We start from the raw sequence: 27,617 nt of genomic DNA, 5'->3' as shown, positions 1-27,617 counted from the left end.
AACAATGTCAAGAAAATGACTCACATCAAGGAGTGGCTCAACACTCAATTCGATATGAAAGATTTGGGTGAAGCAGCCTATGTTCTTGGTATTCAGATTATTAGAAATCGGAAGAACAGATCTCTTGTTCTCTCTCAAACAACCTACATAGACAAAGTCTTAGAGAGATTCTCCATGAACAACACCAATGGGGCAAACAGGCCTTCTAGATATGGTATTCGTCTATCTAAGGAACAGTCTCCGACTGATCCTCAAGAGATAGAGGACATGGCGAAAATTCCCTATGCCTCTCCAGTTGGAAGTCTAATGTATGCAATGTTATGCACTAGACCTGACATCTGTTATGCAGTTGGAATTGTGAGCAGGTATCAGTCTAATCCAGGACATGAACATTGGAATGCAGTTAAGTATATTCTGAAATACTTGAAGAGTACAAGGAATCTTGTGTTAGTCTACAAGGGTGGTGCTTTAAATCCCATAGGCTACACTGATTCAGATTTCCAGGCAAGTCTTGAAGACAGGAAATCTACATCTGGGATGGTGTTTACTCTTGGGGGTGGAGCAGTGGTTTGGAGAAGTGCAAAACAAACCGCGATATCGGACTCAACTATGGAAGCTGAATACATAGCTGCAGCCGAAGCTGCTAAAGAACTTGTCTGGCTAAGAAAGTTCTTCACCAGTATAGGTGTCGTTCCTGGAATGGAAAAGCCTCTGGTCTTACTTTGTGATAACAATGGAGCAATAGTAAACAGTAAAGAACCTCGAAGCCACAAGAGAAGCAAACACATTGAAAGGAAGTATCAGATTATCAGAGAATACGTGGCAAGAGGGGATGTACTAGTTGAGAAAGTTGACACAGAGGACAACCTAGCTGATCCATTTACCAAAGTCTTGGTCGTGACAGCATTTGAAAAGCACCGTTAGAATTTAGGATTAATTGATATGTACTGATTAGTTTTATATTAGTGCAAGTGGGAGTTTGTTGGGTTTTATGCCCTAAATAAAACTTCATTTCAATGTAATCTATTTTATTCAACATCAATAAAGAAACAGAAGTATTTTTCATTCATTTGTGTATATTTTGGTTCACTTTATCAATTACTTGTCTATTTGGTTTATAAATTCATCTTAAACCCTTTTCACATACTTGATTCTGTTTATTGTGTTTTCATCACATTGGAAAGTAAACATGACTATGTGAATAAAGTTTCCTAGATTTATCAGACACAGGGTTTTACTGATATGATAATCTACAACAAGAGTTTACTTGCATTTGGAGAAATGCAATGTTCTTTCCAGAACATTGGTTAAAGTAAAGCTCAGGTTGGATGCATGGAGTATGCATCGGAAGGGACCGATATTGAACTTTGACTTAGATTTAATTAAACTTACCGTAAAATATATTCAAGTCAATATCGCCAAGTTGATCCTAGATCAAATGTTCTTAATCCTGTTATGATTAGGCTCAATCTTGAAAGACTATTCGTGTTCTTTGATTTGTTAGTTAAGCCTACTTTTAGGTCAAGGTGATACGTACATTTTGGGAACACGGTAGTGCAATTGAGTGGGAGCGCTAACATAAACATGGAATCTATAGCTTCTATCTGGCGAATAGTAAGCAAAGGATGATCTCCTTCGAGCTTGACCAAACGAACATAAATGGTGGAGTACTCATTTCATAGAAGCTGAAATATCATTTATACGGGGTCAAGTGTTTTAAGGATAAAATACATAGTAGGGTGTTACGGTAATCTAATCCCTTTACAGTGTAGATCATTCATCTAGAGGATCATTGATCACATTAGGATTATAACAATGGATATCTAATGATGCGTCTATATGGTGGAACATATAGAGCATTCTATATACTGAGAGTGCAATTCTAAGTTCTATGCGTGGATTCAACGAAGAATTAATAAGTTAGTGAATTTTAGTGCTAAATTCTTGATCTACTTATTGGAAGCTCGGTTATATAGACCCATGGTCCCCGCACTAGTTGAGATAATATTGTTTGTAAGACTCATGTAATTGGTTTTGATTAATCAATTATAATTCTCAAATTAGACTATGTCTATTTGTGAAATTTTCACTAAGTAAGGGCGAAATTGTAAAGAAAGAGTAGTTAGGGGCATATTTGTTAATTATGATACTTTGTATGGTTCAATTAATAAATATGATAAATGACAATATTATTTAATAATTATTTATAGTTATTAAATAGTTAGAATTGGCATTTAAATGGTTGAATTAGAAAATTGGCATTTTTGAGAAAATCAGATACAAAAGTGTTAAAACTGCAAAATTGCAAAAAGCAAGGCCCAAACCCAATAAGCCATGGCCGGCCACTTTTGTAGGCAATTTAAACTGATATTTTCATTATTTTAATGCCAAATAATTCAAACCTAACCCTAGTGGAATGCTATAAATAGGTAGTGAAGGCTTCAGGAAAATTACACTTCTGATTCAGAAAACCTGAGCCTCTCTCTCTACCTTGGCCGCCACTCTCTCTCTCTCTTCTTCCTTGATAATTTCGAAACACCTTAGTGATTAGAGTAGTGCCCACACACAGCAAGCAATACCTCAATCATAGTGAGGAAGATCGTGAAGAAAGATCATCAGCAAAGGAGTTTCAGCATCAAAGATTCAGAAAAAGAGATCCAGGTTCAGATCTTGATAATACTCTGCTACAGAAAGGATACAAGGGTTAGAGATCTGAACGGAAGGAGTCATTTAATTCCGCTGCACCCAATGTAAGGTTTCCTAAACTTTATACGTGTTTATTTCATCGTTTTAGAAAGTTCATATTTAGGGTGTTAATCAACATACTTGTGAGTAGATCTAAGATCCTGGTAAAATAATTTCCAACAATTTTTACGTGGTTGGGGCATTAATGAGCCTTAGTCCACAAGTCTTTGTTATTAATGAGAGTATTTATTACAGAGAATGTTCTTGGTGCATTTCTCTCCTATTTTCTCTCTTTGGTTCCTTTAAGCCCAGAATGTTCGACCCTCTTTCAGTCTGTTTGTGGGGTATTTATAGTGTTTTTCTGGGGTGATCCCTAGGAATGGATTACTTGTCTTTCTGTGTTAGCTTCATAAGGGCACATATTCCCAGCAAATACAAAATAAAAAATACATGACCTATATCGTAGGTACCTTAGGAGTTAGGTGGATATAATCTTTTATCCCCTCTTGATTGATGTAATTCCTCATAAAGTAGTCGTCACTAGCCTTATTGATTATAGTGTAATAGCTAAAAAAGGGCGTTACGCCATCTGTCATGTCGTTTATGGATATTTCAATACGTCTTATCCAAGTCCACGTATTTTGGAAAAAGATAGGGGCAACAATAACCAAATAGATGTACTTTGAAGTTCTTACTATGCTCTTTAATAAATTTATTATTTTATTTTAATTATTCAAATATATTTTTTCATGTTTAGTAATTATTTTTTTGCACTGATATTATTAAAACAAATTTAGTCAAAAGTTAGAAATTTTCTACCACTAAAAGGTAGATTGGTTTGTGACCCTAATAATAATAAGTATAGTTATAAAATATAGTAGTCTCAATATATATTGACATACTTATTATGTTATGACATTTTATTTTTAACTATGTATTTGTTATCTTTATACTTAATGACTACACAAAATAAAGAATTAACTGATTACTTTTAACATATTTTATTAATATTTTATATTTAATTTTATTTCGTGAAAAACATTTTAATATATTTTTTAAAAATTATTATTATATTTTTTTATACTCCATAACCCTTTATTTTAAACATCTTTTTATATATAAAAGAATATTATTTATTTAATATTTATTGTAATATTTAAAAAATAAAATACATAACCTAATATAAAACTTTGCAAATCTAGTATCTATTATATAGGAATTATTTCACAAATACACAAAAACAATTAAAAAAAATTACAAAAATACGATTTCACGGAATTTTAAACATTTTTACGATTTTTTTATTATATTTAAAGAAAATACAATCTTTTTATGTAGTACTCACTACAACATTAAGGACCAATAGCGCCGGGCCCCTCGGCCGCCATTGGTCTAGATTCTGGCCGCTAAAGGGCAATAGCGGCGGACCTCGGCCGCTATTGGTCCGCCGCTATTGCTTGGCCGCTATTAATAGTATTAGCGGCCAAAAACAGGCTCCGCCGCTAATACTATTAATAGCGGCGGAGCAATAGCGGCGGGACCCCGCCGCTATTGCCTTGTGTCAGTTTCGTGTTTCGAGACTGACACAGGGCAATAGCGGCGGGGTCCCGCCGCTATTGCTCCGCCGCTATTACCCATCAGAATAAAAAAAAATTATAAATATTTATAAATAATAAATAATAATAAATATATATATTAATCTTATATATAAATAAATAATTAATTAATATACGAATATTTAATAAATAAATCTAATTAATATAATTAAAACAATTTAATAAAATTTATTAATAATTTAAAATTGTCTCAAAGTAATTAACTTTAACATAATAATCCTAATAAAATATTGTCTCAAAATTAAACTAAATTATTACAAAACATAAATAAATTATTCATTAACATCTTCATTCAGGTCTCTAATTATGAAGTCTTGATCTGGATTATTTTCGGTACGAGTCCCCGAAGCCCGTGGCGGAGAAGGCACATACGCTTGGTCTGATGATAAACCCAGCGTTAAATTACCGAGCTCAGCTTGGTTGAAAATGGGAGTTGAAAAAAGTTGGTTCTCCTGCGATGAACTCCCAAATAATCCAAAATCAGCAAAGTTTGAGCCGAGCGAAGGAGACTCTGACGGTGTTCGGTATAAGAACTGATTTCCCATTGGCGGAGCAGACTGTTGTTGCTGCTGAGGAAACTGCTGAGGAAAAGATTGGGGTTGCTGCTGCAAAAAATTTTCAAATTGCTGCTGTGACAAATTTTGAAATTGTTGTTGCGAGGAAGGCTGAAATTGTGGTTGCGAAGGAGGTTGTTGTTGCTGTTCCGGAGGAGCGGCATGACTCTGAGAAGACGAACCACCAGGCGACTGCGACTGACTATACGTTTGAATGAAATTGTCAAAGCGTGGGTTAAATATTTGGGCACGTTGTTCAGGCGTCAAATTACCCCCCCAAGTGGCACGCATAGCTGAGAATATATCTGCCACAGTGCCCATCATTTCAGTAGTTGGTTGGGGAGGCACCGTTGATTGAGTTTGAGGGATTGGTTTCTTTCCTTTGCCCTTGAGCCTTTTACCCACGCCTCTTTGATAGTCAGATCTTTGGCCTAGAACTGTTTCCATAACGTCAAACTGATAACCAGTATCAGATTCAGATTCAGTCCCAGTATCGCTCTGGGATTGTCGTTCCAGTCGCTTCCTATCAAGCTCCTTGATCAGTTCCTCCTATTTAAATCAAAATTATTAGAATATGTAATTAATATAAAATATAAATTTTAATAATAAATCATTTTAATCACTTACATAATCTTTTGCAGCTAATTCATTAACGAAAGTTCCAGACGGTTTTTTCACATGGATCTCCTTCCATGCGTCAACTACATGCTCTCCAGGAGTACCCCCCTATACAAATATAAACAATTAAATTAGTTTATTATAAGAAAAAAATATTATTAACTATTAAAGAATTAAAGAATTAATACATACCATTCCGTGGCGTATGGACGCCAACGATTTTGTGCCTTGCGTTGTTGGATATTTCATTAGTTGCCGATTCGATTTATTTTTAGTTGAACGATTCAAAAATGCCTCGCTAACGAACAATTCGCAAACCGGTTTCCAAGTCTCGGTATTCAAGTAGTCAGGGGGGAATTTGAGAACTGTGTCCCAATCTTCTGGTTTTTTGTAATGTTGTTTGAAATGCTTGTGTCTGAGTGTCTTTCGCTCACTATACCGCTCCGCCATCACCGAATATAAAGTCCCCATAAGTAGGTCTCGATGGGGATTCCCATCGATATCAAAGTAGTACTATGTAATAAAAGTAATTTAAAGTTATGTTAATTTATAAATGAGGACATAAAATTATTACAACTTTTAATAATTCAAAATCACTCACTCTAATTCGATTGAGCACTTGATCCTTGTATTGTTGGGGTACATCAGAAAAATTAAGATGACCACCCGGGCACAACATGCTTACTTGTTGGCCAAGAAATCGAACATAATTGCTTGCTTCAGCGCCAACAACTTTGCCTGTTTCAAGATCTACCTCCACCGGCAAGGGCTTACCAGCATCTCTCCTTTTTTTTTTCGAGATTAGCGTTTGCGGCAACCCCACGACCCTTTCTGACCGGAGGTGGAACTATATATATTCGAGGGAAAAATAATTTTATTAGTAAATCATACATTCACTATTTATATTCAGAACAATTGTAGATTTGAAAAAATATGAAAACCTGCTTCGCAAGACGACGGTACCCTAGAAGGATCAGGGGGATCCCTGCCATCACCATCCCCACCGTGGTATGTCGCTAACGTAGCTGACATTTTACTTTACTTTGAAGACGGAAAAAAATGTAAGAATTCACAAATGTGAAACACATAATTGACATATCACACAAATGTTAGAGCGAAAGAAATTAAATAGTCCTTTAATTGTAAAAAATTTTAGTAACAAATGTTTACAAAATAAAAGTTACACTGAAGAATCACTATCATTTCCATCATTCACTATGTTTACATTTTCATCCTCGACATGTTCAACTAGTAAATCATCTACTTCTTCAGCAACATAATTTTCATCAAGGTCATTGTTCTCTATCTCAGAATCCACTAACTGATCGGACGATTCAACAATTACTGGAGGTTCATTCGATTGCATAATCAACTCTCCAAGATCAACCGTCAACACAAAATTGGCAGAGTTAGAATCACTAACAACATCTACATCAGTCTCATCTTCGTTGTCAGTAATGTCCCAAATTTGTCGATGGCTAATATCTTCAACAACCTTCCAATCGCGACCTCTGAGTGGATCGTCAAGATAGAAAACTTGCTTCGCCTGGTTAGCAAGGATGTACGGTTCATCTTGATACCAATATCCACGAGTATTTATACTAGTTATATTATTTTCAGTGATTGTCTTCTTTCTTAATGGATTAGTGTTATACCATTTACATTCAAACAATGACACTGTATATGCACCAGTATAAGATATAGTGATTACATCTTCAAGTGTGCCGTAATAATTAAACCCTTCAGTTCCAGCAACAGTAACACCACTATTTTGTGTCTTCCGCTTTTGGTCTCGCTTTGATGCAATAAACCGAACACCATTCACTACACAACCTTCGTAAAATGTTGCTAAGTAATCGGACCCGGAAGCGAGAGCGAGTAACTCATCACCATTTTGTAAAGTTCCAAGCTTGTGCAACTCATATATCTAAATACATAAAATGTATTAATATGAGAGGAATATAAATGATTGAATTAAAACTTTACAATTTTGTCGTTATACCTTCTTATGAAACCACGGACGGAAAGTTTGCCTATGCAAGACATCGTGATTACCATTAGGATATTCATGCCTGATCTTGTCCAAATGTTCACTGTGAAGTATGATATTGTCAAGATACAATAGAGGGAGATAGAACATAAAAACTGAAAATTTAATAAAATAATTTATAAAAATGTAACAAACTTACTCTAAGTAAGCTTGGATTTCAGGAGAATTTTGAAGAATGTACCACTCAGCTTTTTCACGACTGATATGATCAAGAGGCTTGATAAGTCCGCTAGTTAAAGGACGAGATTGAGAATTAAAAACTGAGAGATAGCGACAAACAGAAGGCGCATCTTCATTTCGATCAAGCCGATTAAATCTTGTTTCACACCCTTTAAAGTACATTGAACAAAAGGTTACTGCCTCATCAGCAACATAACCTTCTGCAATTGACCCTTCAGGACGTGCCTTGTTTCCCACATAATTCTTCAATTTTTTCATGTACCTTTCAAAAGGATACATCCATCTCATAAAGACCGGGCCACCCAATATCGCTTCTTCAGGCAAATGCAATACCAAGTGTATCATTATGTCAAAAAAAGCTGGAGGAAAAATCAATTCCATCTTGCACAATAACAGAATTAAATTATTTTGAGCATCCTCCATATCTTTTACATTTAGAGTTCTAGAGCATAACTGTCGAAAAAAATTACACAGCTGAGTAATAGTTGTTGCAGTGTCACGAGGTAGAAATTTACGGACACCAACCGCTAGTACTCGCTGCATAATGACATGACAATCGTGGGATTTTAACCCAATAATGTTAGACTCTTCTGGAGAAACTTTGCTCTTTAAATTTGAACAGAAGCCATTGGGAAACTTTATTCCTTTAACAAACTGACAAAAAAGTTGTCTTTTCTCACGAGTCAAAACATAAGGAGCATGCGGTTTCATTAGCCTCCCATTCCCATCTTCATAAATCCACAACGATTCCCTAATACCCATCTTCTTTAAATCATGGCGCGCATTGGTTGTGTCCTTTGATTTATCATTATCCAAGATGGTTCCTAGGAGACTATCACACACATTCTTCTCAACATGCATCACATCAATGTTGTGTTTTAAAATATTCGTGCTCCAATACTCCAACTCGTAGAAAATACTTTTTTTCCTCCAATTACAATTTTCTGCAACTCTTCTACGTTTCACGCCCCCAAAATTTTCATGATGTCCGGGAATTTGGGGTTCGAGAGCATTAACTTGTGATAATATTTCTTCACAAGTAAATCGTCTTGGAGGAGGTCTTCTTTCAACTTTACCATCAAATCGAGTATCCCTTCTCATTGCATGGTTACTTGGCAAGAACCTTCGATGACCAACATATGATGTCTTCCCGATCACTCGAATGGACGTCGTGTCTTCATTACAAGTAGGGCAAGCTTTGTAACCTTGACCACTCCACCCAGACAAGCTACTACGAGCAGGAAAATCATTCACTGTCCACAAAAGCGCAGCACGCATGGTGAACATCGAGTTGGTCGAACTATCTCTCGTTGCTACCCCATTATTCCACAACTCCTTTAATTCATCCACCAAAGGTCTTAAAAATATATCCATGTCTTTACCTGGAGATTTTGCACCAGGAATTAGGGTAGAGAGCAAAAAATAATTATCTTTCATACATAACCAAGGTGGTAGATTATAGTTAGCCAACACCACTGGCCACATGCTGTATGCAAGACTCATGTTGCCAAATGGATTAAATCCATCAGCAGCTAACCCAAGTCGAACATTTCTTGGGTCCCTTGCAAACTCGGGATGTTTTGCATCAAAGTCTTTCCAAGCTAAACCATCCACCGGGTGTCGCAACACCCCATCATCTTTTGATTTTCCAGTATGATGCCATATCATGCTTTTCGCTGTAATCCTCGAACTATATAATCTTTTAAGTCGAGGTGTTAACGGAAAGTATCGCATGACTTTGCAAGGAACTTTTTTTCCTTTCCCGTTCTCGGAAGTAACCCAACGACTAGTTCCGCAAACTGGACAAGCCTCCTTGGATGCATTTTCCTTATAAAATAAGCAACAATTATACAAACAGACATCGATATTATCATAACCCAAGCCTAATTTCTTCAATCTCTTTTTTGCCTCGTAGTAAGTTGATGGAATATTATTTTCCTTCGGAAATGCAAACTTTAAAAGCTTCAATAATTCTTCAAAGATGTTATTAGGAATTTTTCCCCTAACTTTTAAATGCAATAGCTTTGCTAAAAAGTTAAGAGATGAAATCCAATCACAACCGGGATACAATTCAGCTTCAATTTCCTCAAATAAGTCATCAAATTGTGGGTTTGTGGTTGGTTGTTCATCTTCTCCTTGTGGTTCCTCAGTTGTCGAGGGAAAGAAGTCTTCTAAAATAGGAATCATTTCATCCTCTGATTCAACATCGGCAACTGCTACATCAACGACGACATCCTCAGGCTCCCCGTGATAAATCCATTTCTCATATCCTTGCATAAAACCTCGATCAAATACGTGTGCTCTAACCCTATCTATTTTTTTAAACCTACTATTTATACATCTCACACAAGGACATCGTATTCGTCCATCACAATCCTTATGTTCTGATGCCATTGCTAAAAAGGCTTGTAGACCATTCCAAAATTCATGACAACCACGATTTCTGATTTTGGTCCAAGACTTATCGATTGTCGCCATTTACAATTTCGACGACAAATGAAGTATTAAATATTTAAATTTTTGTAAAGTCTTATGAAATTTTATGAGTACAAATTTTATGATATATTTTTAAATGTAATTATAAATATGAATTATAATTGTTCTTTACTATTAATTTTTAAATTTTTGTAAAGTCTTATAAAATTTTATGAGTACAAAAGTTATCATATATTTTTTTAAATATAATTATAAATATGAATTATTATTGTTCTTTACTATTAATTTTTAAATTTTTGTAAAATCTTATGAAATTTTATGAGTACAAAAGTTACGATATATTTTTTAAAATATAATTATAAATATGAATTATTATTGTTCTTTATTATTAATTTTTAAATTTTTGTAAAGTCTTATGAAATTTTATGAATACAAATTTTATGACATATTTTTAAATATAATTATAAATATGAATTATTATTGTTCTTTATTATTAATTTTTGAATTTTTGTAAAGTCTTATGAAATTTTATGAGTACAAATTTTATGATATATTTTTAAATATAATTATAAATATGAATTATTATTGTTCTTTATTATTATTAATTTTTAAATTTTTGTGTTATTTTTATTATTCATAAAAAAATAAATTTATTTTTTAAATTTAAATAAATATAAAATAATTAAATTTTAAATGAATTATTATTTTTTAAAACTTAAAATTAGTTATCAAAATTTAAACTAATTATATTATAAAAAAATTCATTTTACATATTACACTATAAAAATTTATTAAATTACTAAATTTTAAATTTTTAATTTTTAAATTTTCGAATTATTTATCATTTATATAAAAATAAATTTATTTTCCAAATTAAAATAAATATAAAATAATTAATTTTTACCACCTTAAAAATACATAAATTTCCATTAACATATTTTTTCTTAAAAACTTATATAAAAATTTAATAATTTAATTACAATTTTTATTAAAATTAAAAAAATTATTTTTATTTAACTTTTTAATTTTCAATATTCAAATTTTTATGTAATATTATACTTTTTTTAATTTTTTTCATTATTTTTATTTTTCTTTATTTAAAAAATAATAAATTACAAAACTTAACACCTAAAATTACATATATTAAATTTACATATATATAAACATAAAAAAAACATATATTATATATAATATACAAAAAAAATACATTACATTTTAAAAATATATCTCATTAATATATATACAGTGAATATATATATACAGAAATATATATAGTTAATATATACATAAATAAAATAATAAATACTTAAATAAATTATATAAATACACAGAAAATATATATATCAATTAATATATATATATATATAAATATATATATAAATAAATATATATATACAGAAATATATATACAGTTAATATATAAATAAATAAAATTATAAATACCCAAATAAATATATATATAAATAAAATATATATATACAAAAAAAAAAATTAATACCCAAACAATATATACATATACACATATTATTAATTATACACCCAAATACACAATATACACAATATACATATACAGATCTATCACAAAAACAAAAAAAAATCCGATCTAAACATAAATATATACCCAGATTATAAATCAAAATGTGCATACAAATACAAATCTAAAACCTAAAACTATAAGATTACAATATGCATACAAATACAAATACCCAGATTATAAGATTAAAAAAAAAAACATACCAAAAAGCGTCGGGAGTGCGTGGGGATGTACTGTTGGTGCGTCGGGAGTGCGTCAGGATGGTGGTGCGCCGGGGTGGTGGTGCGCCGAGTGGGGTGCTTCGGGGTGGGGCTGATGGTGGGGAAGGGTCGGATTTGGGGGGAAGAGGGGTTAAGGGGTTTGAATTTTGAAATGAAAGAAAAGTTGGACAAGTGGGGCTGATGGGGGTATTTATAATATGTGTAGCGGCGGACTATTAGCGGCGGGGGTCCGCCGCTAATAGTATTAAAAATAAAAAAAAATAAAAAAAATACTATTAGCGGCGGACCCCCGCCGCTAATAGTTTGAAATACATGAGCGGGAATTATCCCGCCCATTTATTAGCGGCGGAGTATTAGCGGCGGGCTCCGCCGCTAATACTAATAGCGGCGGGCTCCGCCGCTAATACTAATAGCGGCGGACCAATAACGGCGGGCCCGCCGCTATTAGTATTAGCGGCGGAGCAATTGCGGCGGACTGCCCGCCGCTAATGCTATTCAAAAAAAAAAAAAGATTGGCCAACTATTAGCGGCGGACCCCACCCTCCGCCGCTAATACCCCTCTTATTAGCGGCGGAGAGGGCCCGCCGCTAATAACTCCGCCGCTATTGGGATTATTTGTTGTAGTGACTGTTGTTAATTTGTTGTTAATTTTTTATTATCTTATGTTATTTTTTATTGTTGTTTTGATATTATTTTCATGTTACTTTTATGTAGTTTTTTTTGTTATTTTCGTGTTATTTCTATGGAATACTGTAGAAATGTAAGAAAAAATCTAAAACCTTTATTTCATTTTATCAAAAAAAAAAAAATACAAAGTTTAAAAAAATAGAAATTTCAAGAAAAGCTCTCAATTCTCTCTCTCTTTTTCGGCTCTCTTGGAACTTCAAGAACCAGCCCCTTCGCTTGGTGATTCAAGCTTTGTTTGTAAAACTTTAGTGATCCCTACTTGCTAGTAAGCTTTCTTCATCCTTCTTTAATGTTTCTTGAAGTTTTTTTAAAGTGAAATGGTAGGTTGCATGTTAGTTTTGGGTGGCTGATTGTTGCTGTGTTTATATGTTGTTTTCAGAAGCTTAATTAGGTTTAAAATGAATGGATTATCTAGGTTTTAATGCATGCTTGCTATCATGTTTAAAGTTATGATTTTTCTAAGCTAAAACTATGATTTTTGAAAGGAATTGTATAATCTGTTGCTGGGATGTTGCTTGATGTTTTTAGTTGTTTTCAGAGGTTATTCTAAGCATGTTTAAGTAAGTTTAGATGGATTTGATTGCTTGCTAGCTAGGTTTGCTCAAGTTTGAGTTTAGAACTCAAAGCTTGAGCTCTAATGGTGAATTTTGATTACGTGCAATCTGAGTGGTTTTGATGCCTTAGAAATGTTCTAGGGGAGGTATAGAACAGGTCTGGAAGGTTTCATGTGATTTGGGATTGATTTGAGCAAGATATGAAAATTTGAGTTTGCTGCCTGCGAGGAACCGGAATTTCGGTTGTGCAACCGGAATTCCGGATGAGGGTCCAGTAATTCCCAGAACCGGAATTCCGGTTACAGAACCGGTCTACCGGTTGGGGAATTTTCAGAAACCCTAGATTTCCTCGATTTTATGTTTTTGGGGGTATTACCATGCTTTTTATCGATAAAGAAACTTTTAGTTCCTAGTTTAAGTCCCCGGGAAGTGATTTAGCGTGTCACTCATAGTGTTGTGATTTTTATGGTTTAGGAGCCTGTAATCCGCCGCTCAGCTAAAGTTCCAGTCAGGTTGACCGGCACACCTGAATTCGGAATCCAGGTAAGATTAGTATAACAGTATGCATATGTAGATTACATGTTTAGCGTGCATGTAGGAAGCCTGTTAGATTACATTGGTTATGTATGTTGGCTTCGAACCATCCAACCCTGTCACGTCGGTATAGGCTGGAGTATGACCAAGAATGAGTATGACCGGCTCGACCGATCAGCCGACACTTGGTTGGTGGTTCCGTACTATTGACGTATCCCGTCGGTACAGCCGGAGTATGACCAAGAATGCGGAGTATGACCGGCTCGACCGATCGTGTGGATATAGTAACACGTCGGTACAGCCGGAGTATGACCAAGCTCGAAGTATGACCGGCTTGACCGATCGGCCGTTACGTGTCAATAGTACCGTCCCTATGAACGTTCAGAACTCAGTATCGTGTTGGACACGGCAGTAGTGGCTCAGTACCGTGTTGGACACGGCAGTAGCGGGACTCAGTATCGTGTTGGACACGGCAGTTAGGGTTGTGATCAGGGGTATGGGCGTCTGATCATGACCGGGATTTATGTATGAGTATTATTATGCTTTTCTTACTGAGTCTGTCGACTCACAGTTCTACGTTTATGTGTAGGTAAAGGCAAGGCTAAAGCTGATGGACCGTGAGCGAGCTTGTGAAGATTGTACATGTCGGGGCGGTTAGGCCTGGAGCGTACGATCATCGGGACAGCGAGGCTGATTTTGTAACTAGTCGCTAGGCGACAATTATTTTGTATAAACAGTTAAACTTTGTAAATGATTTTGTAATCGGGATCCCGAGTCTTTTTGTAATTATATTTTTACAAGTTTAATTAAAAAGCAAAAATTTTAATTAATCACGTTTTCCATAAACCTCGTTGATTAGCAACGAGCTGCAGAGCATGTTTAAAAATCACGTAATACGCCTATGTTAGTTAGGGTGTTACAAATATTTTTACAAAAGATGGCATCCCTATTTTATAACCTAATATGAGTGATTGTCATTGATGTTGGTGAGCAAAAAATTTAAACAACCGCTCAAGGAGCGCGTGATGATTTTTCGGTTACATAGATAGATTAGGCTAGTAATTTCCAATTGTACCAAGTTTTGGAAACCTTTTAAAAATCTCACATTAAAAAAATAAATATTAAAACTACCTTATAAATAATGTTGAGAAAACACATAATTTGGAATAAAATAAATAATATGACAAGAGAGAAAGAATTGAGAAAGAATTTCACTCGGTTTTATTAGGATATGAAAGTCTTTATAATACATCGAGATATACATTTCAATTATTGAGAACCTAAGAACAAGAACACAAAGTTAATCTTGGAACAATATCATCTTTTCAATTAGTGTGATAAGACCACCATGATTTATTTGAGGGCATAAATGGCACAGGCACACTTAAAGCCGCAAGAAGATCTTTTCTGCTGCGTCTTTATTGTGTTTGATGTTAATCAATAAAAAAAATATTATACTGGAAAAACAATAATATATTCAAGTGATTAAGATTGTGATTGAGTTGGCCAAATTATTCTTCATGAGGTTTATTAAACACCTTCTTGAGCATGTAATATATCATAACTGCAGAGCCAACCACAAAGCACCACCAACGGCTTAAAATGCTGCCAACACCACTCAATTGTTGGTAATGGTCACCAGGCTGCCGCATAGGTGAGCTGAAAAAGTACCATTTAACACAACACAACCCTTGTTTTTGTTAGTTGAATATAATGTAAGATTGTAAGAAAGAAAAAAGGGTTAGTGTTTCATGCCTTGGCGCCACTGGAGTTGATTCGGGTCCAGGAGTCACAGCAGGTGTTGTTGTTGCATGTTCAGGCTCTGCAAGGCTTGGCTGTAAAGGCTCTTCAACTGGGATTTGAATAGTCTTAACCTATAACACAATAGTGTAGATTATGTTACTTACAAACTTTCATTTGTGCTTGCTTATGTACAAGTACTTTTAACATGTTTATGATCAATCCACTTACTAAGTTCCTGAATTGAAGGCTGTAAAGCATGTGAATGTATCTTTGCTTAGCTAGCTTCTGGTCTTTGCTCATTTTCCTCCAAAATCCATAGGTTGCTCCCATGTTCAACACTTTGTTTGCATAAATTTTCCATGTATAGCTAGAAACAGAAATTAAAAAAAAAAAAAGTTAATACTTGTAACTACACAATCAAATTAGCATGGAATCAAAATTTTTGTTTTGTTTACCATTCATTTATCCTCTGGAGACCAGCTGCTGACATCTTGTTCCAATAATCAGATTCAGTCTTGCACTTTTCAAAAAATTCAGCAATCTTGTTGCTTGATTCAATTCCATTGTTGGGATCAATATGAAATCCTGAGACACCATCAACAATAATCTCAGCAGGGCCGCCTTGATTGGTTGCGAAAGTTGGCAATCCACAGTTCATGGCCTCAATGACAGTTAGACCAAATGCTTCATAGAGAGCAGGCTGCACAAAAGCTCCTTTACTATCTGCAATATAGCGGTACAGCTCCGAGTTTCGGTACCTATCTGTTTGTGCAGCAATCCATCTAATCTGGCCTTTGAGTTGATACTGCTCAATCAAAGAATGCATCTTTTTTATCTCAGCAATTTCTTCTCTGTCTTTTGATTTTGATGGATCAAAGAACCCTGCCACAACCACCAAATTCACTAAATCTCTAAGCCTCTTGTTCTTCCCATACCACTCAGTCAGTCCACTTATGTTCTTGACAGTGTCAAGTCTTGCCATGGAAAAGATTATTGGTTTCTTCTTGTCAGCCAAGTATCCTCTGTTTAAGGAAAAAAGAAAAGGATCACATCAAACACTTTTGGTGTCATATTTGAAAGAGGTTAGATATGAATTATGAAGAATGAATAAAAGAAGCAATAGACATACAAATGCTCATTGTTGTCCTCCTTGTTGAAAAGTAAATCTTCAATGGCAGGTTTGAAGGTAGTAAAACGCCTTTGTTTCTCTGTGTGGGGAAAGTAGACAGTTTGATCAGCTCCAGGAGCAGCAATGTTGAATTTGGGCTCGAACACATTGATTCCGGAAACTACTCGGCAAAGTCCAGGCATGGTAAACACTGTGTGGCTTTCATACTGTCCAGGTCGGCTCTTGCTGTAGAAAAACAACAGTGTTAGGTACTACTGTTAAGTTAACTACAGCAGTTCCCTTATTTAGACTTTCACCTAAAAATCTGTTGCTCTTCAAGTTAGTCAAACATTTAACTTTACTGAATTTCTATTGTTTTCTGTGCTGTGTAAAATGCAGCTTCTAAGGTGTTGTAATTATAAGCTTTAATTCTAAATCTATGACCTTTCTGATTCATTTCTCTATTGTTTTTCTCTGTTTTTGGAAAACACTAATAATGTCTAGTTTGGCTTCCTAAAAGGGACTAATTTCTTAAACATAACTAACCTTCCTGCAATTTCTTGGTAAGTACTTGTTATGATGAAATCAGTTGAGTTCATTGAGATCATATCAGCTGTGAACTGACATGAAAAATGGTACTTGGGATCCAATTCCTTCCATTTAGCATCTGAATCTTCATACTTTGTTTTCTCTAGAGCATGAGCAATAGTTCCCTAAAAGGAAATTACAATGAATGAGAAGAACTGATATTACAATCTAGCATTGCCAAATTAAGCTAGGCAAGCATAAGTAGTTGTAAAGAACCTGAGTTATTCCTAGTTTGTTGGCCATCAAAGATGCAACCAGATTTCCATCAGTGTAGTTTCCTATTATGAGGTCTGGTTTTCCATCCATGAGCTGAAGAACCTTTGCAGTTGCATCCTATGGTAGAATAGAATCATCACAAGTCAAAACAAAGGTATACAAAGTAGAACTTCTCATACAAAACTTGACAGAGCTTAAATTACCTGAGTAAACCTCTCAAGGTAAGGGTAAATATCGAATCGCGAAACCCATTGGCGAAGAATTCCTTGCTCTGTCCTGAATGGGACTCTAACTATATGGCTGTGCTTGGTGTTGATGATAGGCTCCATCTCTTGGTTGCACTTTGTCCCTTTTGCATCTGGTATCAGCCTTGTCACCTGTTTTGTTGTAAAACATTATATAGTAACACAAAATCTTATATATAATGATTTAGAAAGATTTGCAACTCCATTTTATCATTACTCACCACAATAATTCTTGGCTTAAATGCAAGGCCTTGTTGCTTGATTCTTAGTAACATCTCTTCTTCCAAGGCTCTCACTTGATCAAGAATGTAGACCACCTAGTAAAATATTGCCAAGATAATGATGATTATGATGAAGATGATAATGTATGGATAATAATTAATGGTTGTGCTGTGTTGTGTTTGTATGAACCTGGCCACCAGTATCTGGCAATCCAAGCACATCAGACTGGCCAAAGTAGCCATGAGGTGAAAAGATGACAATGTTGAAAATGGCTGGTAGCCTGGTGAAGATCAACTCCAAGTTCTTTGGATCTGGTGCTTGGAGTACCTCAGAAACCATCTTCATTGTCTCCCTAACTCTCTCTGCTGTATCTCCCCATCCCTTCTCAAATCCCAACTCTTTCAACCTGACCACGCATGTACCACAAACTCAAATCATAAACTCAAGAAAACAAAGCCATATAAATATATGTATGTATATATATACTATATATATATCTCGAAAAGAGTTTTCAGAGTTTATTTTGCACTTTGTTCTTGTTTTCATAGTTCTTTAGGTCATTTTGTTTACATCATCAAAACTAGCCCAACATGCAAAGCAACTTTAAAGATTAAAAAAAATGAGAGTTCAGTTTGCCAAGTTCTCTATTGGAAAAATAATAAGTATGTAAGCTGTGAAAATGCTGACCTCAGCTCAAAATTATGATATGGGGTGTTCTTTGGGAGTGTGGAGACGAAACTTTCACCTACAATCAAGGCACCTTGAAGACATTCAACTGTGTCTAGTGTCTCATCAATCATCAGCTTCTGCTTTGTTTTTAAGCCAAAGAAATTAGATTAAGTTCAGTAGTAATATTATATATGTATAAATATATATATATATATATATGTTTATACATACCTCTCCTCGATGATTGAGAGATTGTAAGTAATCAACCAAGTGCTTAGCATTGCCAGTGAAGCCGCTGAGGCCTGTGGACATGTGTTTTGTGATGAAGCTGAGTCCATCACCAATGGAAGAAGGAAGAGTTGCACGAGGACTTAGAAAATCTATTGCTCCAAAATCTATCTCTACAGCATTTTCATCATTGGCCCTGCATTCATATAGCATTATAAATTTTCACTAAGATCAATTCAAATTAATGTCAAAGAAAGAAAAAAAAAATACAAGTGAATTATTATTATTACCAGTCCTGGTCGAAAATCAACTCTTTGTACTTTAAGAAGTCGGATGCTGAAATTCCATCAACAGTGAGATCATCAGCATTGATCTTCACATATTCCCAGTAACCAGGATTTGGTCTTATGGCCATAGCAACACAAGGTGGCACAACAGCTGCCTCCTACGAAAAATTTTAAGAACAAAAAAAAAAGATGAACGAAAAAAATATTTGGCAATATGGCTAAAGTCATTTATGCACAATAATAATTTATATGAAAATTATTTTTAAGGGGTGGTGTGGTGACTATTTGCAATGTTCAAATATTTATATTAAAAATATATAAGTAAAACTTGAATACTTGGGTGGAAGTGAGAATGTAGCCAAGCAAGCCTTCTAAAACTTTGCTCCTTTCTTGAACGTCTGGAATAGATTGGTCCACCTCTTTCATAATATTTTGTGCTTTCATTAACCTTTTCCCTTGTGCAACAAACCTTTTATCAAAAAAGAAAAAGTTAAAGCATTTTTGCATGAACTTTTACAAATTGTATCAAGTTTATACTATTATGTAGACATTTTGTTGTTATATAAAAATGACAAAAATGAGTATTTTGTTATTATATATAGGCATTATATATTACGGATGAAAAGCTATATATAAGTAAAAATAAAGATGAACCTGGCAAAACATTTCTTCATATAATAACGGCTCTGCTTCAAAGCATCAGGCATGCTATCAGCGATGGTATCAGACCTCTTTAATGAAGGAGTGGAAGCCATTATATATTATGTAAATAAACAGAATGAAAGAAGCCAAAGAAAAAAAATGGTTGAATAAAAATCCACAAAAAAGCTATATGGCCTAGCTTTGTGGAGTTTGGTTTTGGTTTTTGTTTTTGTTTTATTTGGCTGTGTTGTAATTAAAATGGAAGGTGTTATTTATAAGAGAGAAAGAAGTTGAATGAGGGTAAGCTTAGGACATATTATGAAAGAAAGGTAAAAAGAAAGAACATTCTTTAATGTGATTTGTGGGAAAAGAAAGATTGTAAGAAAAATAAGGAATGATATGATTGGTGTGTTTTAAGTAACCAAATCAGCTGTCTTTTCTTTTCTTTTTTCTTAAAAAAGACAATAATAAAAATAAAAACCAGCATAATTTGATATTAAAAGTGTAGGGAAAGAATTTGAATTAGGTATATAATTATTATTATTATTATTATGATTATTATTATTATTAGAAAACGTGGTCCTTTGTTCTCATCTTATGTTTATTCTTTACTTGATTTTGTCCTCAATACAAAATACAATAACAAAGCCTCTTTTCCCTCCCTTACCTGTATTGCTACTTCTCTTTTTTTAAAAAAAAAAAAGAACTTTTTATTCAAACAAACCAAAACAGAACAATACACAGCAAGAGCCTATTGCAGCAGGCAGTAGCTCAAAGAGAAACTACCAATTCTTAATTACATTATAAAAACACAAATGTTTCCCTTTTAGCTTGTTCAAGTTAACACAAAAAAACCTCAACTTAATAGCATTTTTGATATCCCTACTAACACAAAAAGGAGTGTTACAACAGAGATTAAAAACACTACCGTTCCTATTTAGCCACAAAAAATAAATGGGAGCAGCCATAACTGAGTTCAAAATTTAATCCTGCAGGTTGTGAAGGGGCTTCGAATACCAGTCAAATAAACTAGAGAAATCACAGAGCCATGGCAGAGCACCAAACCAGTTACCAATATCAGCCACTACTTTCTTGGCAAAACAACAGTCTATCAACAAATGTTGATGAGTCTTAGTTTCAGCTTCACAAACAGAGCATAAATCTGAAGGAATATGCAAAATTCTGTTAAGATGATCCTTGTTTAAAAGTTGGTTGTTAATTGCTTCCGAATATATGAAAGGAATGGCAAATGGGGCGGGTCTGCCCCGCCCCGCCCCGCCCCGACAAGCTATTGCCCCGCCCCGCCCCGCCCCGATTACCTTAAAAAATTAATTGGGTCTGACCCAACCCGACCCAGCTGGGTCGGGTTTGACCCGATTTTTTTTTTTTTTTTTTTTTTTTTTTTTGCAAATTTACTTCTTCAAATTTTATTTTATAAGAGACTTTATAAGTTAAGAGAAAAATATTTTCCTAAAATTTGATAAGAAGTTTTATTGAATCAATTAAAGTATTTAATTATATTTTATAATTATTTTAAAATTTATCAAATTTAACATTAGGAGTTTTTTTTAATAAAAATATATATTCTCTTATTTTTTTTTATATTTCTTAATAAACTTTTTTTACTAACCGTAAATCCAAAAATTACTTTTCACCATGTAAATCGATGGAAAAAAAGAATATATTAGCGTTATATAGATATTTAGTAATGCATTGCATGCAACAAAATTCACTATAGGCTATAGCATATATTTTGTTAATTTGTCTTTAATTATTGGGTCAAACCATGTTTTTATTTTTAAATGGTAATATTCAAAAGTTGAGATTGAAATATGTGACATAGGTTCATCATCTCACACATATGTCACATATATAATATTATATTTATATATTACTTTTCAAACAAAACAAACAAATAAAAATGTGGTAGAAGATTTTAATAAAATGTGTTAGTTTTCTTTTTTATGAGAAACATCTCTTGGATTCATAAAGACATGCTTAAAAATAAATTTCTAAAGATGTTCATATTAAAATTAAACAATACCCAAAAAATAAAGTTCTAAACAAATTTCCTAATTATAATTTGAGTTGAGTTGAAATATCAATTACATTCATATTACTAATAACAAAGTACATTAATAATAAAAACTAACAATAAAACAACATATATTCTAATCATCAAGATCAACCACGTAAGGCTCCTGAAAAAAAAAAAATAAAGAAAAGTATTAATAATAAAAATTGATAATTTATTTGATAAATTACGAAAACTAAACTAGTTACCATTGTTGGATCAACATCAACATCTTCATCATTTATTGTTACTGTAAAAAAAAACAAAACAAAATCAATCCTAATTATGAAACATATACACAAATATATATAATTATTTATTTAATGATATTTACTTTTTTTGTCAGTCATCAACCAATTATGTGTGCATACTAATGCTTCTAATGTAGAAGGATGAAGTCTCGATCGATGAGGACTCACGTGTCTACCACCAGTACTGAATGTAGATTCTGATGCAACAGTGCTAACAGGCACAGCAAACACATCCTTAGCAATCATACTCAACAAAGGGTATTTGAGGCCCGTCACCTTCCAATAATTGCATATATCAAATGACTCTTCAGTCCTAGGTACCAAGTTCTCCTCCAAATATAAATCTAGTTCAGACTTTATATTTTCTACTCGATAGGAAGCTCTAACATATCTGTCAAAGTTAGAAAGAGCATCCATTCGCCGTGTCGAAGAAGATGATACATTATCTACCTGAACCCTTCTCTCTCTCAAATCAGGAAACTTAGACCCATACTCCTCCAGTAACTCGCAACACAGCTCACGAATATTTGCAATTTGAGTTACAGATTGCTCATCTCCATAGATTACAGGGAAATAGTATTCGAGCAACATGAACTTGTATCTCGGGTCTAAAACAACCGCCACACACATAAGCCCATGAATCTCTTTCCAATATTTTTGAAACTTAGACATCATTTGAGTTGCCATGTCCTTAATAAAAGGCACATCTGATGACATCCATGAGTCAATGTTTGTCTTAATTTCACAAATTTTAGGGAAAAAAATATTGGCGGTAGGGTACTTTGTTCCAGAGAATAATTCTGTCACTTCATGAAACACCTCTAATTTATCACATAATTGTTGAGCATTTTGCCAATCAATTTTCGAAGGGGCACACATCAATCTCAACTCACGTAACCTAGCACGTTCAAATACTGTCTTGTACGATAAAGCTGTGCTAAGCATTAGAAAAGTGGAATTCCACCTTGTTACACAATCAAGTGATATTTTTTTGGTGTATGGTACTCCAAGTTGACGAGCAGTGTCCTCAAATTTTTCATGTCTTTTTGGTGTGCCCGACCAATAAGCAACACTCTCTCAAATTTTGTCAACACTATCACCAATGACAGATAAGCCATCCTTGACAATTAGATTTAAAATATGTGCACAACAACGCACATGTAGCAACTTTCCCTTCAAAATAAAACTGTCAGGCTCAAATTGTCCTTTCAAAAGGTCAATCATAGCATCATTTGCACTACAATTATCGAGAGTCACTGTACTGATCTTGTCTTCTATTTTCCATTCATTAAGACAAGATCTTAGTGCCTCAAGTAGTGCTGGAGCATCGTGAGGGCATGGAACATACTTAAAACTCAGAATCTGATTGTGCAAGTTCCAAGAATCATCAATAAAATGAGCTGTTACAGCCATATATCCCCTCTTCTGATGATTAGCAGTCCACATGTCACTGGTTATGGCTATTCTGCTCCTACTTTTTTCCAAACTTTGCCTACATTTTTCTTTCTCAGCTTTATACATTTTCATGATGTCAGATCTAACCGTATTCCTTGACACCATTTGAAATGTAGGACACAGAGTACTTGAATATTCGATGAACCCGCTATGCTCAACCATGGACAATGGATACTCATGCTTAACGATCATTTGAGCCAATTTGATCCTTGCTACATCAGGATCAAAATTGAAAGGAACTAAAGGACTTGTAGTTGGATTAGCGGCAAGTTGGGCCTTTCTAACTGGACACCTCTTCACGTGAGTATTTAAATGCGTAGTCCCCGCAGTACTTCCTCCCACCAACTTACGCCCGCAGTGATTACAAACCGCTTTAATTTTACCATCAATTTCTTGTCGAGTAAAATGATCCCATGCACGAGAAGTTCTTTTTCTCCCTGTATTCTGATTTTCATCTAATGTATTACTAACAGATTGTATTTCTTCAACATTAGTTGATGGCACAAAATCAACATCATCCTCAGAATTAGAACCGATTTGACCAGACATTATTCTTTAATCAACCTACAATAATATCATATTCTCATGTCTATCAATGCACACAACTACTTAAAAAATATGATAAATATACTTTTAAAAAAATCGGACAGCATTTCCCTATTTTATTAACCTAACCATCTGTCAATTTCAATCACAAACAATCAGATAATACAGAAGTTTTCATCCTTATATCACCGCAGCACATAAATTTCACAGATCCTACTTCAATAAAATAGGCAAGTTATCAACCTTCAATTATCACCGCAACACACAAAATCTCAAAACCTACTTCTCTATGGATGAATATATAGGATATTCAAACTCTTCTATTAAATTATGAGAAAGAATGTTATATCATAGTAAAAGTACCTTAAGCAGGTGGTACTACAAATTGTAAAAGGAGAACAAACTAGTACAATGGTTCCTGTTGCACCAACTGCCCCCTTAACAATTGAGCAATTTCTTCTGATTTCACAGCTTCAGCAGATGAAGATTCCTGCAAAATTAAACAAATAAATTACAATATATCAATTTTTCTGAGCACTAATAAATCACATTAGAATGCAGCTGAAGCATTAAACTAAAGCTACATCTAGCTTTTCTCAGTAACCAAACACTACCCATCAACCTCTCAAATGAATACATCCTAAATATGTTAAAAAAAAAAATATACCAGTTGCCACCCCACCCCACCCCACTCATCTCATATATTTATTAATATATAAATGTATTAATATATTTATGAATGAAAGAGATGAATGAAAATTGCCACAGAAATAATTGTAAAGGAAAATGTGCTTAGAAGGTTAGGAATCTATATGCATGGCTAATGAAAACTTGATTTAGGTAGTAAAAAAAACACATAATGCAACATATAAATATAAATGATCTGATAGCATCATCCTAGTCAAGACTCAAAACTGGAGTAAGTGTTATATATACCTGAACGACAAATATTTATAATTTATCCTAAATGTGTGTATGTTACCATATTCTTTGAAAAGAAAATGAAAAACGTTAGAGATAATTAAAGATAGAAAGATGAAAGAGTGAAGGAATGTTTACTATTTGACAATACCCTCAAAACATTTGATAATGAAAAGCTAGCTAGGCACGGGCAATTACAGAACGTGACCCAATAATACCCAGATGTTGAAATCAAAACCAAATAAAAAAAATAACTGGTGGAGATTCATACCTGCAGTCGTCGACAAAAATAGAGAGTGAGGCCGGAGCTGGGTGTGACAATTGGCGAGGGAAGGTGAGAGGTGCACAGAGATAATCAATGGTGGTGGATGGGAGAACTGTTATTCAGTCTTCGAATTTTTAATTTAGGGATTTAGGGTTAGGAATTTGATTTTTTTATTTTTTTTTTAAGTTATTGCATTAGCGGATCGGGTCATCCCCGACCCGAAAAAAACCTAACCGGGGCGGGGCGGGGCGGGGCAAAGACCCGAATATCGATTCGATTCTACCGGGGCAGGACTGCCCCATCGGGTCGGGGCCCCGATCCGATCCGCGAAAAAACCCCAATTTGCCATTCCTAGAACCAATGTTTAGGGATGTTCATTTTATGCCAAATCTTAGGAGCATAGTCAATTTTCCTTGGAGAGGTAAGAGAGATTTAAAAAACCTTAGCTTTAAAATTCCCATTCCTACCACCTCTCATCAAAGCATCTTTGTCAATTGAATCTCTTAAACAGGGCCTTCTCAGGATGTTGAGAGACTTGGGCGAAATTTAAAACGGAACCTATTTTTTAAAAAAAAAATAAAATAAATATTATTTAAAAATAATTTTTCTCGTCACATAAGTTAACTTAAAGTAATACTTGATTATAATAGCATCATTATTGAAGTACTACATATTTTAGCACTTTTGTAAAAGAAAAAAAATTGTCAATTTTTTCTAACTATGTTATCAATTGTATAAATTTAAAAAGACATGTAATAATTAATAAATATAATTTTTTATTTAAGTTATAATATTGTTATTATTTATTATAAGGTTGTCATTAACTTTTTAAGTTATAATTTCTTGATAGTTTTTTTTTTTAAATATTTAATTTATTTATTATTATCGTGATAATTTTTTTAACAGCTTCACCTAAAAATGCTACTATACATTATATATATATTAGAGTAATTTTTTTAAAAAAATATACTAAATATAATATTTGCTTCATATCTAATGTATATACAATATAATATTTTTTTAAGTAATTCATTTTTATTTTTATTTTAAAAAAAATTTAACACCTCTATAGAGCAAAAAATAAAACATATAAATATTATATTATATAGATAAAAGATATTTTAAAATATTATATAAAATGAACCCTAATAACCTTTAGAAATTTAAATCAATCACTAATTACATACACAATTATATATATGATTATTTATTAAAATATATGATTATGTAAAGGAGTTTTAAAAAAAAAAAAAAAACTAAAATCGTCGTTTGTAAGATTTAAACCCAAGACCTCACATAAATATATAAATATATATACATTCTAAGCTTCAACTAACAACTTGTGTTACAATATTTTCATGCAATATATCAAACAAAATTTTATATATTATATTTTGTCCCACATATATAATATAAAACTATTTTTCTGAGGCCTCCAAAATTGTGGGGTCTGGGGCCTCGGTCCCGGTTGCACCACCCTATGGTCGGCCCTGTTCTTAACCTCAAAATTTTCTTGAAATACCAGTTGTTATCATGTTTAAGAGGGATAGACCAAAAATCTTAACCCCTTAAGTAGATGGAATTATTCATCTAACCCAAAAGTTATCTTGTTTACTCGCAATGACCCAAATATACTTGGCCATCAAAGCTATATTCTACTTTTTCTCCTCTCGGAATCTAATGCCACTGTATTTTTTAAGAATAATTTTTTTTCCAAGTAGGTAAATAGAATTTACTATGATTTCCATTCACCCCCAAAAAAAAATCTCTACAACTTTTATCGATGCTTGTTGTCACTTTTTGAAGTAAAATGAATAAGCCCATCCAATAGTTCCTAATCCCCAAGAGAATCGAATGCATGAGTTGCGCACATCCTGTAAAAGATAAGTTTCTGATGGCCAAGTTGTTAAGATTTTTATGAATCTTGTTAAGGATGATACCATAATCCAAAGCTTTCCACTTGGTTGGTCTAAGATTAACTAGCTACTTCCTCAATCTAAACCAAGCTCAAAATAGCCCTTTTGCAACTATCATTGACACCCCATATTTGATTGAAGACTTTGCCATGTTAGCTTTCAAACCAGAGGAATCATAAAGAGGATTAAAAGCTTCGTGAATATACCTCACTGGCTTTTCATTACCTTTGAAAAAGATGATTAAGTCGTCAACAAAATAAAGGTTGATAAGGTTGAGGTGTTTACAAAGTGGGTGAAAACCAAAGCCATCCTTGCAAGCATAGTGGCCCAAGATTCTGGTCAAATAATCTATGATAAGAACAAAGAGAAGAGAGGAAATAGGATCACCTTGAAGCAACCCTTTTTCTCCCTTGAAAGAGCCTTGCAGTTGCCCATTCATCACCAAGTTGTAGGAGGTACCTTGTAAACAAACCAAGATCCATTTAATAAATTTTGTAGGAAAAAAAGGCCCTTCAATAAGTCAGCTACCAACAACCATCCAACTGTGTAATAAGCCTTGCTTAGGTCTATCT

The 27,617-nt window shown here is 33.8% G+C and overlaps 4 protein-coding genes across 4 annotated transcripts; all 4 read right to left on the bottom strand.

The window, feature by feature from the left end:
• Window positions 1–4,500: 4,500 nt before the first annotated feature.
• LOC133036711 (uncharacterized) lies at window positions 4,501–6,557 on the bottom strand. Its single transcript, XM_061113407.1, has 5 exons — window positions 6,415–6,557; window positions 6,075–6,320; window positions 5,666–5,986; window positions 5,483–5,581; window positions 4,501–5,404 (listed from the first exon to the last, which is right to left on the bottom strand). Exons 1-5 carry the CDS (start codon window positions 6,469–6,471, stop codon window positions 4,574–4,576), a joined length of 1,554 nt encoding a protein of 517 aa, XP_060969390.1. The 5' UTR covers window positions 6,472–6,557; the 3' UTR covers window positions 4,501–4,573.
• A 33-nt stretch (window positions 6,558–6,590) lies between these two features.
• LOC133036710 (uncharacterized) lies at window positions 6,591–8,284 on the bottom strand. The gene is made up of 3 exons (XM_061113406.1): window positions 7,663–8,284; window positions 7,476–7,566; window positions 6,591–7,400 (listed from the first exon to the last, which is right to left on the bottom strand). Exons 1-3 carry the CDS (start codon window positions 8,244–8,246, stop codon window positions 6,654–6,656), a joined length of 1,422 nt encoding a protein of 473 aa, XP_060969389.1. The 5' UTR covers window positions 8,247–8,284; the 3' UTR covers window positions 6,591–6,653.
• A 65-nt stretch (window positions 8,285–8,349) lies between these two features.
• LOC133036847 (uncharacterized) lies at window positions 8,350–10,097 on the bottom strand. The gene is made up of 2 exons (XM_061113608.1): window positions 8,462–10,097; window positions 8,350–8,357 (listed from the first exon to the last, which is right to left on the bottom strand). The coding sequence occupies exons 1-2, from the start codon at window positions 10,095–10,097 to the stop codon at window positions 8,350–8,352; spliced, it is 1,644 nt and encodes a 547-aa protein (XP_060969591.1).
• Window positions 10,098–14,867: 4,770 nt separating this feature from the next.
• On the bottom strand, window positions 14,868–19,875 carry LOC115714498 (sucrose synthase 6). Its single transcript, XM_030643224.2, has 15 exons — window positions 19,630–19,875; window positions 19,312–19,444; window positions 18,979–19,133; window positions 18,692–18,884; window positions 18,479–18,597; window positions 17,981–18,197; window positions 17,791–17,886; window positions 17,528–17,701; window positions 17,325–17,441; window positions 17,067–17,233; window positions 16,542–16,766; window positions 15,868–16,434; window positions 15,641–15,779; window positions 15,425–15,543; window positions 14,868–15,328 (listed from the first exon to the last, which is right to left on the bottom strand). The coding sequence occupies exons 1-15, from the start codon at window positions 19,728–19,730 to the stop codon at window positions 15,181–15,183; spliced, it is 2,670 nt and encodes an 889-aa protein (XP_030499084.2). The 5' UTR covers window positions 19,731–19,875; the 3' UTR covers window positions 14,868–15,180.
• Window positions 19,876–27,617: the final 7,742 nt, after the last annotated feature.

Source organism: Cannabis sativa, chromosome 4 (genome assembly GCF_029168945.1).
Source record: "Cannabis sativa cultivar Pink pepper isolate KNU-18-1 chromosome 4, ASM2916894v1, whole genome shotgun sequence".
NCBI classification, from domain to species: Eukaryota; Viridiplantae; Streptophyta; class Magnoliopsida; order Rosales; family Cannabaceae; genus Cannabis; species Cannabis sativa.
This window is presented reverse-complemented; position numbering and strand designations above follow the sequence as displayed.

Excerpts from the sequence above, each read along its gene's own strand:
- LOC133036711 (XM_061113407.1), bottom strand. The coding sequence starts at position 6,471 with ATGGTGATGGCAGGGATCCCCCTGATCCTTCTAGGGTACCGTCGTCTT. Across the intron at positions 6,321-6,414 it reads ACCGTCGTCTTGCGAAGCAG|TTCCACCTCCGGTCAGAAAG; the intron begins GTTTTCATATTT and ends GAATATATATAG. Across the intron at positions 5,582-5,665 it reads CGTCCATACGCCACGGAATG|GGGGGTACTCCTGGAGAGCA; the intron begins GTATGTATTAAT and ends ATATTTGTATAG.
- LOC133036710 (XM_061113406.1), bottom strand. The coding sequence starts at position 8,246 with ATGCAGCGAGTACTAGCGGTTGGTGTCCGTAAATTTCTACCTCGTGAC. Across the intron at positions 7,567-7,662 it reads GAAATCCAAGCTTACTTAGA|TGAACATTTGGACAAGATCA; the intron begins GTAAGTTTGTTA and ends CATACTTCACAG. Across the intron at positions 7,401-7,475 it reads GTCCGTGGTTTCATAAGAAG|ATATATGAGTTGCACAAGCT; the intron begins GTATAACGACAA and ends TTATGTATTTAG.
- LOC133036847 (XM_061113608.1), bottom strand. The coding sequence starts at position 10,097 with ATGGCATCAGAACATAAGGATTGTGATGGACGAATACGATGTCCTTGT.
- LOC115714498 (XM_030643224.2), bottom strand. The coding sequence starts at position 19,730 with ATGGCTTCCACTCCTTCATTAAAGAGGTCTGATACCATCGCTGATAGC. Across the intron at positions 17,234-17,324 it reads ACAAACTAGGAATAACTCAG|GGAACTATTGCTCATGCTCT; the intron begins GTTCTTTACAAC and ends ATTTCCTTTTAG. Across the intron at positions 15,544-15,640 it reads GCCTTCAATTCAGGAACTTA|GTTAAGACTATTCAAATCCC; the intron begins GTAAGTGGATTG and ends ATTGTGTTATAG.